This window comes from Saimiri boliviensis, chromosome 17 (assembly GCF_048565385.1).
Source record: "Saimiri boliviensis isolate mSaiBol1 chromosome 17, mSaiBol1.pri, whole genome shotgun sequence".
NCBI lineage: Eukaryota > Metazoa > Chordata > Mammalia > Primates > Cebidae > Saimiri > Saimiri boliviensis.
In genome coordinates this window covers 46,828,087-46,841,244 of record NC_133465.1, presented here as the reverse complement: position 1 = coordinate 46,841,244, position 13,158 = coordinate 46,828,087, and the positions used below count along the sequence as shown (strand labels likewise).

The 13,158-nt window shown below is 44.5% G+C and overlaps 1 protein-coding gene across 1 annotated transcript; it reads left to right on the top strand.

Moving 5' to 3' along the window:
* The first annotated feature begins 6,356 nt into the window (after window positions 1-6,356).
* LOC104650055 (keratin, type I cuticular Ha3-II) lies at window positions 6,357-12,763 on the top strand. The gene is made up of 7 exons (XM_039476521.2): window positions 6,357-6,767; window positions 8,293-8,375; window positions 9,643-9,799; window positions 10,706-10,867; window positions 10,961-11,086; window positions 11,262-11,482; window positions 12,304-12,763. The coding sequence occupies exons 1-7, from the start codon at window positions 6,420-6,422 to the stop codon at window positions 12,419-12,421; spliced, it is 1,215 nt and encodes a 404-aa protein (XP_039332455.1). The 5' UTR covers window positions 6,357-6,419; the 3' UTR covers window positions 12,422-12,763.
* The last annotated feature ends 395 nt before the right edge of the window (window positions 12,764-13,158 follow it).

The window sequence follows — 13,158 nt, the reverse complement described above, 5'->3', positions numbered from 1 at the left end:
CTCTATGCTGATGGCTCCCACATCTCCCTCTCATCTCAGCTCGATTTCTGGGTTTTCTGTTGCGCATGGGACAGTTTCACTTGGTATCAGGTCATTATATCATGTTTAATTGGACTAAACCTTATTGTTTTCCAAACTGGTTCATCTCACTGCCCACTTGTTATACCTGACATGTTGTCCTCCAAATAGACCCTTTAAATTCAGTCCTTACCTTTCCCCTTTTCGAGTTTATTCTTTCCCCTAGGTCTTTGCTCTTATCCGTAATGTTCTACCACAGCCTCTTATTTCATTTTCTGTAATTCCAAGAAAGGCCAATGTTCATTAAGCATCTCCCCCAAAACATTAATCTGAACCCACTCCCCACTTGCCTCATCTCTGAATTTCTAAAGCTTTCAATTTTATAGGCACAACCTCAATTATCCATTTAATTTCATCCTATCTGATTGACACAACTGCAATCAATCACCTATTGTGTGTGCCGGGTACTGTGGGGGGTGCTGAGAAACACAAATCAGTGAATCCCAGTCTCAGCCAACAGCCTGTTTTATAGTTTAGAGTGGATGAGACAAAGATACAGTCATCATGGACAAATACCAGTGTGGCTCAAGAAAGGTGTAGATAAAGAGTTATGAATGTCAGAGATGTGAGAGAATGAAAAGAAGAGGCTCCAAAGAAGGGGGCAGCACTCGATCAAAGCCTTGAAAACCCAAATGTTCTGTTGACATAAGTTTTGTCTGCCTGTCTTATTGACTGCAGGACCTTCAGCAGAGACAATATCATCACCTAATTAAATCTTATGTAAACCATGGAATACTGGAAGTGGAATAAATAAGGAAGAGTAACACTAATGAAAATTCATGAGAAGGTTATTAAAACTTTATATACATCCCATAGTTTCAACTTCAATCAATGATTACTGTATGATATTAGCATAATTCTGAAATAAAGTTTGCTGGGAAATGTCTGGAAAGATGAGGGTGTGTAGGCCATAGGAGAGAGAAAGTTTTCCTGAGGGTGAACTTTGCCTGGAGGAGTGATGAGGTGTGTTTAGAAATTGACAACCCAATTCCCAGGCTAGCACAGAGGGTAAAGGTGGTAACAGAAGATGAAACTGCAAGGTAGTTAGGTAGGACCATATCTAGCAGTGCACTGAATGATTACACATGAGGTTTTCTTATAAGGGAGGTTGCCGTATGACATAACTGGCAGCTGTGTACAGGTTGGGTTGTGAAGAGTCCTAGAAGCTCAGTGAGATAAATGGAAGATCAGTAAGGGTTGAGGTAAGTGGAGGTGAGTGAAGCAGAAGACGGGTAGATTTTAGAGGCATGGCCTAGAATATGGAAGCTGAGTAGAGGCAGAGGAACAATGGAGAGAGAAGAAAGGAAACTAGTATTGATCACACACTGATTAGTCAGGGTTGTCCAAAGAGACAGAAACAATAGGCTATATAGAGATATATAGAAAGAGATTTATTATGAGAAAATAGCTTAGATGTTGTGGAGGCCAAAAAGTCCAATCATCTGCTGTCTTCAAGGTGGAGGCCCAGCAAAGCCAGTGGTGTAGTTCCAATCCAAACCGAAAGGACGGAGAATCAGGAAGGCTGCTGGTCTAAGTCCTGGTTTGAGATGAAGCCTCAAGAACTGGGAGCATTGATGTTAGAGGGCAGGAGACGATGGAGCTCAACTCTATTCTCATTGGGAGTGCAGGACCGAGTGTGGAGAAACAGTGACAACTCTGGGGAAGGTTTGTGGAACTAGCCCCTGAGTTCCATTTTGAGGTGTCTGTATTTGTCTTTACTCAGCATAGCTTACTACTGACCTGGCTTATTCTCCAGACCATCTCCTGCTTGTCCCTTACAGGCCAATAAAAGAGAAATAATTTGCCTTTCTTCTATCTTTTGGTTCTATTTGACTACCCATGTTGGAGGATACCTGCCCACACTGGGGAGGATGATCTTTACTCACTCTCCTGAATCAAATGCTGCTCTCTTTTAAAGACACCTTCACAGGCATACCCAGAAATAACGTTTTACCAGCTATCTGGGCTTCCCTTGGCCCAGTGAAGTTGATACATTAAATTAACAGTCACAAATACCTACTATGGGTCTGAAGATTTTCAGCCTGAGAAAACGAAACAACAATGAGTCTCCATTGGAAAGACCTGGAAAAGAATGACTAGATTTGAGAGAGAGATGTCAGACAGCTAGGTGAACAAAGATGATAATTAGAGCTATAGAAATTGTTAAGACTGTCCAATGGAGGTTAGCTGGGTACAGAAGAATTTGAGGACCACTGATAGAAACCACAGAGTTGACTGGGGGCTCTCCAAAGTCCTTGATGTGAGGTTCAGCCTCGGTTTTTGCCAGATCTTGAGGACTGAGATGACATCTTGTGGGAGCTAAATGATGAGAACACATGGACACATAGAGGGGTACAATACACACTGGGGTCTTTCAGAGGGTAGAGGGTGGCAGAAGGGAGAGGATCAGGGAAAATAATGAATGAAGACTAGGTAATGGGTGCTGAAATAATCTGTACAACAAACTCCCATGACACAAGTCTATCTATATAACAAATCTGCACTTGTACCCCTCAACTTAAAAGTTAAAAAAACACATAGCATAGATGAACTTTGCATTTTTCTGACTTGGCCGGGTCCCTGAAGACTTCAAGACCCCATTCTCATTGGGAGCCCAGGACTGAGTGTAAGAGAGACAATGGTGGCCCCAGAGAGGGTTTGTAGAACTAGCTCCTGAGTTCCATTTTGAGATGTTTGTATGTTTTTGCTCAGTCTAGCTTACTGCTGACCGGCTCCTTCTCCAGCCCTTCTGCTTCTTGTCACTTATCAGATGCCCTACTGAACAGAGCCAAACCTGTTGGCTTAGGTCCTGAATTACCCTTTCAATTTCTCCTCTTAAAGTCCTAAGGCTGGAGGATTGATAAATTGGCAACAGTTGCCTTTATGGAACAGTTTATGGAAGCCCTATCTTCTGCTCTTCTAGGAAACTCTAACAGGCTGGCCCAGAACCATGGGCTGGGGTTGATACTGGACAGTGTTTCTGCTTTTCTCTTTTCCCTCTGGGATCCCTCTTTGACAAAAATTCTATCTTCTTGATCTGTGTTTACGCAACGATACCGCTCCTGGCATCTCCTTGCCATTCATACACATTAAAATATAATTAATTTTCAAGTAGCCCAGCGTTACTTCGTGTTTCTAAAAGAATACATTTTATATTTCTCATGGTGAGAATTTCAAGCACCAGAGCCTGGACATTGGGGAAGATGACTTTGGGAAGAAGGAGGGAGACCTCCCAATGCCTTTATAGTCCCACAACAAGGTGGCCTCAGCAGAAGACCTGTCGTATGTCCACTCTATGGTTAAGCATCACTGGTGAGTTTGCATGTGATCTCTACCATGGAAATAGCCTTGGCTTCTGTAATAAATAGCAACCTTACACCTCAATTACAATTTGCTCATATCTTAAGACCAGAAGACTCAACCACAGCATCCACCACAATTACAAGGGCATGTATAAAACCTTTTGGTTTGTTAGGATTTGATTTGCTCATCATGTTTATGGAAGGGTCATTGAACAGAGACAATTCCATCACCCATGTAAAGGTAAGAATTCACAGTACACAGCAAGTGGAATAAAGAAAAAGCAATTACCTTCCAGACTTCCTGAGAAGTGAATTGAAATTTGGCTCTTTTCTCAATAGACCCACGTTCTTCCAACTATTACTACACGATAGCCAAGTAGCTGTGCAGAAAATAGTTACTTCTACTTAAGATGTGGGAATAGTGTTTTCTAAAGTTCTGACCTCCATTTTCAAAGACACAAGTATACTTATCTCTGGATTATTCCACTGTGACTGAGGTAGAAGCTACAGCAATGGTTATAGGGATCCCCATGGATATATTTACTAGTCTATGACACACTATTCTTCCCCCCTCATTTTTTTTTTCTTTTTTTCTTTTTTAAAAAGTGCCATTGTCAGATTTTTCTCTTTTGAAGCTTGGGGCATAGAAGAAGGAGAGAAGAACAGAAGGTAATTAGAGAAAAGTTAATGAATTCAGCTATTTGCTTTATGTTATTTGATCTCATTCAATAGGACTTTAATCAGTTTGCTACTGATTTTAAACCAATATGCCCACGCCAAATCTCACTGATGGTGGAATCATTTTAAAGGTAGAGATTCAGGCTGGGCACAGTGGCTCACGCCTATAATTCCAGCACTTTGGGAAGCTGAGGCAGGTGGGTTAGCTGAGGTTGGGTGTTTGAGACCAGCCTGGGCAACATGGTCAAACCCCGTCTCTACTAAAAATACAAAAATAAGCCGAGCGTGCTGGTGTGTGTGTGCCTGTAGTCCCAGCTACTAGGGAGGCTGAGCGGGGAGAATCATTTGAACCTGGGAGGTGGGAGTTGCAATGAGCTGAGACTGCACCACTGCACTCTAGCCTGAGCAATAGAGTGAGACTCTGTCTCAAAAAAATAAAAATAAAAATAAAAATAAAAATAAATGGTAGAGATTTAGGCAGGAGGCGCTGTAAGTTGAGGATTGTGAATGTAGGGGAGGATATCAGGACTTCCAATGCATTCACTCTGGAAGACCACACATTTGCTCCAAAGCTGCTGTCCTTTATAAAAGTATATTTGAAACTCCTCCTTGGAAATGGCTTCCAGAGTCACCCAAGAAAATGCACACCATTATTTTGCAGTCACAATGTGTTTCTGACCCATTAAAGATGGTATGCAGCTTGGTTTCTTACCCTACTCACTAGGTGTGGTTTCAAATGACATCTGGCTGGTTCTGAAAATAAACACACCCTTAGAAGATGAAGGTTGGCCTTCAATGAGGATAACCCAAAAGAATGTGTTCCAGGCTGTGAGGGCAAGTTTGAAGGAAGGGTGATCTGAGAAATGGCAGATCGCCCACAGGAAAAGAATACCTGTATGGCAAGACCTAATATGTAGCTTCCAAAAGAAACAACTTGGAGGAGCCTCTTTCGGGATTTGAGCACTAGTAGACTAAACACAAAATCCTTGTCATTCATGGTTCCATCTGGAATGGATGAGGGCAGAGCATCTGCTTGCCAAAATGTGCCAATGGTCATAAAATGCCATCTCAAGCACATGACAAAGTGGTGGCTTTGCAGGGTCATACTCTTTGGAGAGTTAGGTTCAGGTATTTCCACAACAGATCAACTGAGGGTTCCCTTTTTTTTTTTTTTTTTTTGTTTTCAAGCTTCTAGTGGGTATAATGCATTTTCACTTAGTAAACTTCCTTCCGTCAGAATAGAAGTGACGTTATTTCTTTAATAAGTAAAGAGCAGGCTTGTTATTTCTTGGCCCATTCTAATTTGGGATATTGTCAGCACTGATTGAGCTCAGTGGAGATCAATCTGTATTTCTGCATTATTGCATCTCAGGAGTGAGAAGACTAGAAGAGAGAGACATGTAACATGATAGTGAGACTGTGTACAGTGGAATTAGATCTGCGTTTGAATCCTGGCTCCACCACGTAGGAGCTCTGGGACCTTGGGATACCTCTCAGAGGCTTAGTATTCTTATCTACAAAGCCTTGCAGCATTTTGAGAGGACTGAAGGAGCTCGTGCACAGGAGGTGCCTGGCACAGTGCCTGGTGCATGGTGGAGGCTCAGCAAGCAGGAGCCATCACCAATGACAGAGTCACACTGTGCACAGGCACAGAGCACAGTGCTTCATGCAGAGTACATGCTCCAAACATTTTAGTGTTCTTATAGTTCTGATGAACACTGAATAGTAGCAGAAACAGAGGTGGGTAGCTTCCTACAGGCCCATAGGAAGAGGGGAGAGTTGCCTCCATCTGCGTGGATGGAACTGCAAAGGGTCCCTGAACCAACAGCCTTGTACCTCCTTTCTGAGCTCGGCTTCCAGGATTCCCTATCACATAGTCTAGTTTCTAGATGGGTTTCCTTATATGGATTTTCTCAGAGAGACCTAATTGAATATGAACTGGATGAGACAGAAGCCTTTCCTTACTTAGGAGAAAGAGACACAGATGTGCCCTCTGCTCTGGGGACAGGGCCCAGCTGTTACTCCAGCTTAATATCCTGTGGATAAGCACTGCTGTGGGCAAGATCAGTCACTTTGAAGCCGAATCATGAAGCTCTTACTTAATCAATCAGCGTGTTTTGTGAGGAGTCCTGACTTAGCAAGAAGCCAGAGTAAAACATTTTATGAGGTATAGGACTCAGGTGAAGTGGCCAAATAACAGATGGAAAAATTAGCAAAGGAGGTGAAAAGGGGGAATGCTTGACATGGTTGCCACACCCACTGCTGACAGAATATAAAGCCCCGAGAGGACCAGGGCTTATCCCAGAGAAAAGGAATCAGGTTTTGAAACTGACTTCCAGAGCTCCACTCCCTCCCAGCACGATGCCCTACAACTGCTGCCTGCCCAGCCTGAGCTGCCGCACCAGCTGCTCCTCCCGGCCCTGCGTGCCCCCCAGCTGCCACGGCTGCACCCTGCCCGGGGCCTGCAACATCCCCGCCAACGTGAGCAACTGCAACTGGTTCTGCGAGGGATCCTTCAATGGTAGCGAGAAGGAGACCATGCAGTTCCTGAACGACCGCCTGGCCAGCTACCTGGAGAAGGTGCGTCAGCTGGAGCGGGAGAACGCGGAGCTGGAGCGCCTCATCCGGGAGCGGTCCCAGCAGCAGGAGCCCTTGCTGTGCCCCAGCTACCAGTCCTACTTCAAGACCATCGAGGAGCTCCAGCAGAAGGTGAGGGGGTGGGCACCACACTGCCAGTTTAATGAACTATTTATCTGTATTTAACATACTAACCTGTAAATGGACCCAAGTCTGTTCACAGTAACGTTGGGAAGGATAAATACATAGATTCATTGGCTTAGGTATGACATCAAGTAGTCTTAGAAAATCTGTTGTAGAGCCACAAGGGAAGGATACAGGCTGGTGTTACACTAAAGCATTTCACCAAAATCAGTCATAGCAATCTTACATGGCTTCTCACCCCAAACCAGAATATCTGATTTTTTAGTTTGATTATGATATCCTGGTTTTGTTTTCAGAGCATCATAGCATTTTTACAAAGTATGCACCTGAATTATTTTCTATTCTAAGAATTTTCTAAGTAAATCTTCAAATATTTAAACCTTTCAAAGCTTTAGCAAAAGATAGCATTTATAACAACACAAGACAGCCGTTGACTCCAAAAGTATCTGCAGACACATGGACCATCCTCTAGAGCATCCATGTATACAGATGACAGTTTGGGGCCATACATTCTGGAGGAGAAGTGGATAGAAGTAAAGAGTCCACAGAGAATTGGGATGGAGTACCTGGTGCAGGTTTGGGAGGGAATCCCGGAAGAGGCAATATCTGAGCGGGGTTTGAAGGATAAGTGGGAGTTTATATCCAATCCTACAAGCCCTTGATTCTTGGAGGAAATTGACTAACCACTGTTCTGTAGATCTGGAAATGCAGATGCCAGAAGGGGATTGTGCTATTTGAATATCATTCATTTATTTACCCAGAGTTGGAGAGTATTAGGCACAGTGCTGGGGTCGGGGATGAAGTACTGAGTAAGACGGTCTTTTTCCTTCAGGAGCTCACTGTCTTAACAGGGGAGTCAGATGTGGAAACAAAATCATCACACAGAGGTCATAAGAAGTGTTATTGAATAAGTATGTGGGTTAAACACATACTGAGGTCTTGCTAGTGGGTGAGGGCATTCTGGGTGGAGCAAGAAACTTTTTGCAAAGGCAAAAAGTATGAGTGAGTATGTGGGTTATACATGTACTGAGGTCTTGCTAGTGGGTGAGGGTGTTCTGGGTAGAACAAGAAGCTTTTTGCAAAGGCATGAACATGGGCAATGTGAGGGGAGAGTAGAGAGAAGTCAACAGGTGGAACAGAGGTGGTATGAATGTTGGATAACCACCTTGTTCTGGCTTGCCTGGGATTCTTCACATTTTAGCATCCTAGGAACCCCTCAGTCCTAAAAAAACTGGGATGGTTGGTCACGCAACATGAGGGTTGGATACCCAGTAGTAACCTCAAATATTGCAGGAAGCCAGAAACAGGTAAGAATTCATGATGAATTCACATTGGCTGTCCTGGTTTTGAAATGGTCAGTTTTATGATCAAATCCTCCTTTTATCCCAGAGCTGAAAATCTGAAAGGTCTCAAAGCTATTTGGGAGGAATGTGGCTGAAAGAAAATAGCATTTCACTTTAGGGCACAAGGCATTTCTTAGTATAACTCATTTCATGATCAATCCTATCCCCAGATCCTGTGCAGCAAGTCTGAGAATGCCAGGCTGGTGGTACAGATCGACAATGCCAAGCTGGCTACAGATGACTTCAGAACAAAGTAAGATTTTCCTAACCCTCAGAGCAGTCTAGTAATGGGACAGGCTGAATTACAAAGTGATGAACTCCATATCCTGGGAGTGCGCAAGCAGAAGCTTCTGGACGATATTGGGAGGATTCTTGCATTAGATTAGGGTTAGGTTAAATGTCAAAGTCTCCTCAATAGGTGCTCAGATTCTGTGTTTTAAGTTTTTTTTTTGAAATGGGAGTCTCCCTCTGTCACCCAGGCTGGAGTGCAGTGATGCGATCTCGGCTCATTGCAACCTCTGCCTCCTGGGTTCAAGCGATTCTTCTGTCTCAGCCTCCCTAGTAGCTGGGATTACAGGCATGTGCCACCATGCCCAGCTAATTTTTGTATTTTTAGTAGAGTTGGAGTTTCACCATATTGGCCAGGCTGGTCCTGAACTCCTGACCTTAAGTGACCCACCTGCCTCGGCCTCCCAAAGTGCTGGGATTACAGGTGTGAGCCCTGTGTTTACCCTGTGTTTTCAGTTTGATTGTAAGACGCCATCCATTCTTACTCCTTTTCGACTCCAGATTTTCACATTTTCTCTTTGTATATGTTAGTCACTGTCAACCGCCAAAAAGAAGTTATTAAACCACAAAAATGGAAGGCAAAATCCATTGCCTTTCAGAGAATCAATCAATACTTTCAGGTCTATTATTACAATCATGAGAATTCTTGGCATTTTCCTGGAAGCTTACAGCTTACAATATAATTTTACCTATACCACCTTCAGTCTAACCCTATGAGATGTTAGTTTTGTCTTCATTTTACAGATAAGGAAATCAAGGCTCAGAGAGATTAGGGTATCTGTCCACAGCCATTTAATGGCAAGACTGATTCTAACTGACTCTGAATTCAGTGTTTCTTCAACAGCACTAGATTGCCTCTTGGCATGGCTGGAAAGGATGGGAGGACAGCATGGAGCAGACTTATGAAGGGCACCGATTCACTTGAGATAGCAAAAACAGCGGGGCTTGGCTTAGCTGATAGCAAGTTGTGGATGAGATTCTTAGAACAAACGTAGTTCGTATTAGACTAACCTATACACAGGCATCCCACCAATACCTTTTCTGTGCGTCTTAGTGACAAAATAGGCCTTCTCACTCAGCATGGAGGTATTTTCTCCCGTAAATTTTTAAAAATTCAAAATATTTCAAAGTAGAATGAAATTGACTATGTCAGCCAAGTAAAGGCCAGGAAACAAAGGTTTTTTTTTTTTTTTTTTTTTTTTACCTCTTTTGATCTCTGGCTGCGTGTGCAGGTACCAGACTGAGCTGTCCCTGCGGCAGCTGGTGGAGTCAGACATCAACAGCCTGCGTAGGATCCTGGATGAGCTGACCCTGTGCAGGTCTGACCTGGAGGCCCAGGTGGAGTCCCTCAAGGAGGAGCTGCTTTCCCTCAAGCAGAACCATGAGCAGGTGAGAGTTCCAGCCCCCACTATCCCAACACTGAGAGCTCCCTGACCCGCCTGAGTAGGATAAGGTAGGTCTTGATTTGCTAAGCACCCTAGACCTAACAACATTTTGCTGGTTACTCAAACGTACTTTGGGGTTTGTTGGGGAATGAATGGTGCTTACCTCTCTTACATAAAGGAGTGTAGTAAGCTGACCTATTTCCCCTTGAGGCCAAATATGTGTGGCTGAATGATCACACAAATATCTTTAAACTACTGTCTACTGTTTGATGCGATCCATTAGCTTCTGAAGAGGTGCCAAGTTAATGACAGAGACTGGAAGGAGATAGAAAACATTCTTCGACTCTGTTTCACCTAGATAACTAGAACTCAGTCTGGATAAATGGATGGATGGATGAGTGGATGGATGGATGAACTGATGGATGGGGAAAACGGGAGAAATGAAACAACTCAGATAATGGTTGATTAAGATCTCACGGTTGAATGCAATACTAGGAAATCAGATGCATGTCTTAAGTATTAGATGTTTTCATGATGAAAACACGTGTCATACTCTAATAGTATCCCATGAAATAGACAGGAATTAAACCTGGTTTCTCTATATTTAAGTAGCAACAATTATAAGCCGATTATCATGTCAGGCTTTTCACTAAGCAAAGGGGAAATAAGAAAGAAATGACAGAATCTTGGATTGGGTAGAAATACTAGCAATCATTTAATGAAGCAGACTTATCATATACAGATGAGAGAAGAAATTCAGAAAAGAGGCCATAAATTCCAGAGGTGACAACTGGGCTTTAATGCATGTTTCCTAATCTGCAATGCAATTTTCTTCCCATTATATTGAACTGCCTCAAAGTTATTTATAGACTTCTTTCTGTGAGTTTATTACTTACCTTTTCTCCATCAGGAGGTCAACACCCTGCGCTGCCAGCTGGGAGACCGCCTCAACGTGGAGGTGGACGCTGCCCCCGCTGTGGACCTCAACCAGGTCCTGAACCAGACCAGGAGTCAGTATGAGGCCTTGGTGGACACCAACCGCAGGGAAGTGGAGCAGTGGTTCGCCACGCAGGTGAGCATCTAAGCACGCAGTCACTCAGGACCCGAGGACCACCCCAGGGCCCCGGAGGCAGGGGCTGATCCTTTCTCCCCTTGGGTGTTTCAGACCGAGGAGCTGAACAAGCAGGTGGTGTCCAGCTCGGAGCAGCTGCAGTCCTACCAGGCGGAGATCATCGAGCTGAGACGCACGGTCAACGCCCTGGAGATCGAGCTGCAGGCCCAGCACAACCTGGTGTGTCTTGTTCAGCCCTGCTGGTGAGCGATCGGAGGTTGGGAGGCAGAGTCCTGGGGCTGCCCTTGGGACCACACGCTCTCCTTAGCTCTTGGAGCTGTGATTTCCTTGGAGTCCTATGAAGGAAGGCTTTGAAAGATCAGCCCTCTGACATTCCTGATCTTCCCCACCACAGCGAGACTCTCTGGAAAACACGCTGACGGAGAGCGAGGCCCGCTACAGCTCCCAGCTGTCCCAGGTGCAGAGCATGATCAGCAACGTGGAGTCCCAGCTGGCGGAGATCCGCTGTGACCTGGAGCGGCAGAACCAGGAGTACCAGGTGCTGCTGGACGTGCGTGCCCGGCTGGAGTGTGAGATCAACACGTATCGGAGCCTGCTGGAGAGTGAGGACTGCAAGTGAGTACCTAGTAGGCGGCATCCCTGCAAGGCATATGTACAATTCTACTATAGGATAAAATAGGGACTTCAAAGATCAAGTTTGAGATGCCTGTCTGTCTGTAGAGGCCAGGGTTTTATATTACAGCTGTGGGAAGTACAGGATATTTATTGCTAACATTACCTGGGCTAAAGATGTTTTTCGTTTCAAAAGATAGTGGACCTGACTGCGTCCTCCAGTAGAGATTTTTTGGATGATGATGTGCAAATCAAGCTTTCTGTCTTCAGGAGTGTCTTGTTATCACAAAAAAGAAAACAAAACTGTAACAATCATCACTCTTTCTGATTTAAACAGAACTTTCAAATCCACTGTTTCATTAATTCTTGTTAGTATCATCTGAAGCAGGCAGCGTGGGAATCATCACCGTCTTCTAGATGAGCATTTGAGTGTCAACAGGGATGACGATCAATAACTAACAGAGGATCGCAGTTGCCAGTGAACATAATATTTTTATGAACACAGTCTTGTGGGGTTTTCATAGTTCTGTGGGATTCGTACTATCAGTCCTACCTTACAGGTGGGGAAGCTGAGGCTTAGAAGGAGGAATTGACTTCCTTGTGTGTCCAGGGTCATAGAAAGAAGGCTGGGATTCCACCTTGCATGTTCTTTGCTCATTTCTACCACTGTATCTCAGCTCTGTAGAAGGAGTGATCCAAACTAAGGCAGGGCTTCCTAGGACATCAGAGAACGGGTTCTGCTTGTTTCCGAGTCTCCCCGGGTTGAGCCTCCCTTGTTTTAATAACAGTTCTCATGCTGACAGTCTAATGCTTCCATATCCCAGGTTGCCCTCCAACCCCTGCGCCACCACCAATGCATGTGAAAAGCCTATTGGATCCTGCGTCACCAATTCTTGTTGTCCTCGGTCCCGCTGTGGGCCCTGCAACACGTTTGGGTGCTAGATACCCTGGGGCCAGCAGGAGTACAGCATGAAGACACAACTACCATTGGCCGGTCGGTTCTGCCTCTCTGACAACCATCAGCCACTGGACCTCACCCTGAGGCGTCACCATCAATCAGGGTCTGGAAGGAGAACAAATGCCCTGCATTTGGGCCTGACTCTGAGCTGAGGCCCAGCTGATCCTCCTTACCCCAGGCCTCTCTCCTTTAGTCAGTCTGTGTTCTGATGGTCTGAGAGTTTGGAGCTGTCACAGTGTCATACGAGGTGCTTTGTTCTTTCTGCTGCTTCTACCTTTATTGCAGTTCCCCAACTCGTCTAATAAACTTTCCTCTTGCAAAGCAGACATGATTCTCATTTGTATTCATTCTTTTCAAAGTGTTAACTCTCTGTGTGTGTCTTCTAAGGCCACTTGAGAGCAGAAGGAGGACTTTATAGGTTAATCATCTCCTAAAAGGTCTTCATCACCTTCATTAACATTCATTAAGCACAGTGAGTCCTGGCATCCACTCAGGCCAGCGTAAAACAGGTGGGTTCACTAAGACCAGAGGCCTCATCTGAATATGATAACGTATTTCTCCTGGGAGCTTACTTAGTAAAATGCAACGGTTAACATCCCCAGGCAGTTCTACTTTTTCTTTGAAGTCCCTACCAGAGCATGACAGAAGTTAACATTTATTGAACACCTACCAAATACCAGGAATTGTACTACTACTCACAGTGGGGAAGGAGAAATGGGAG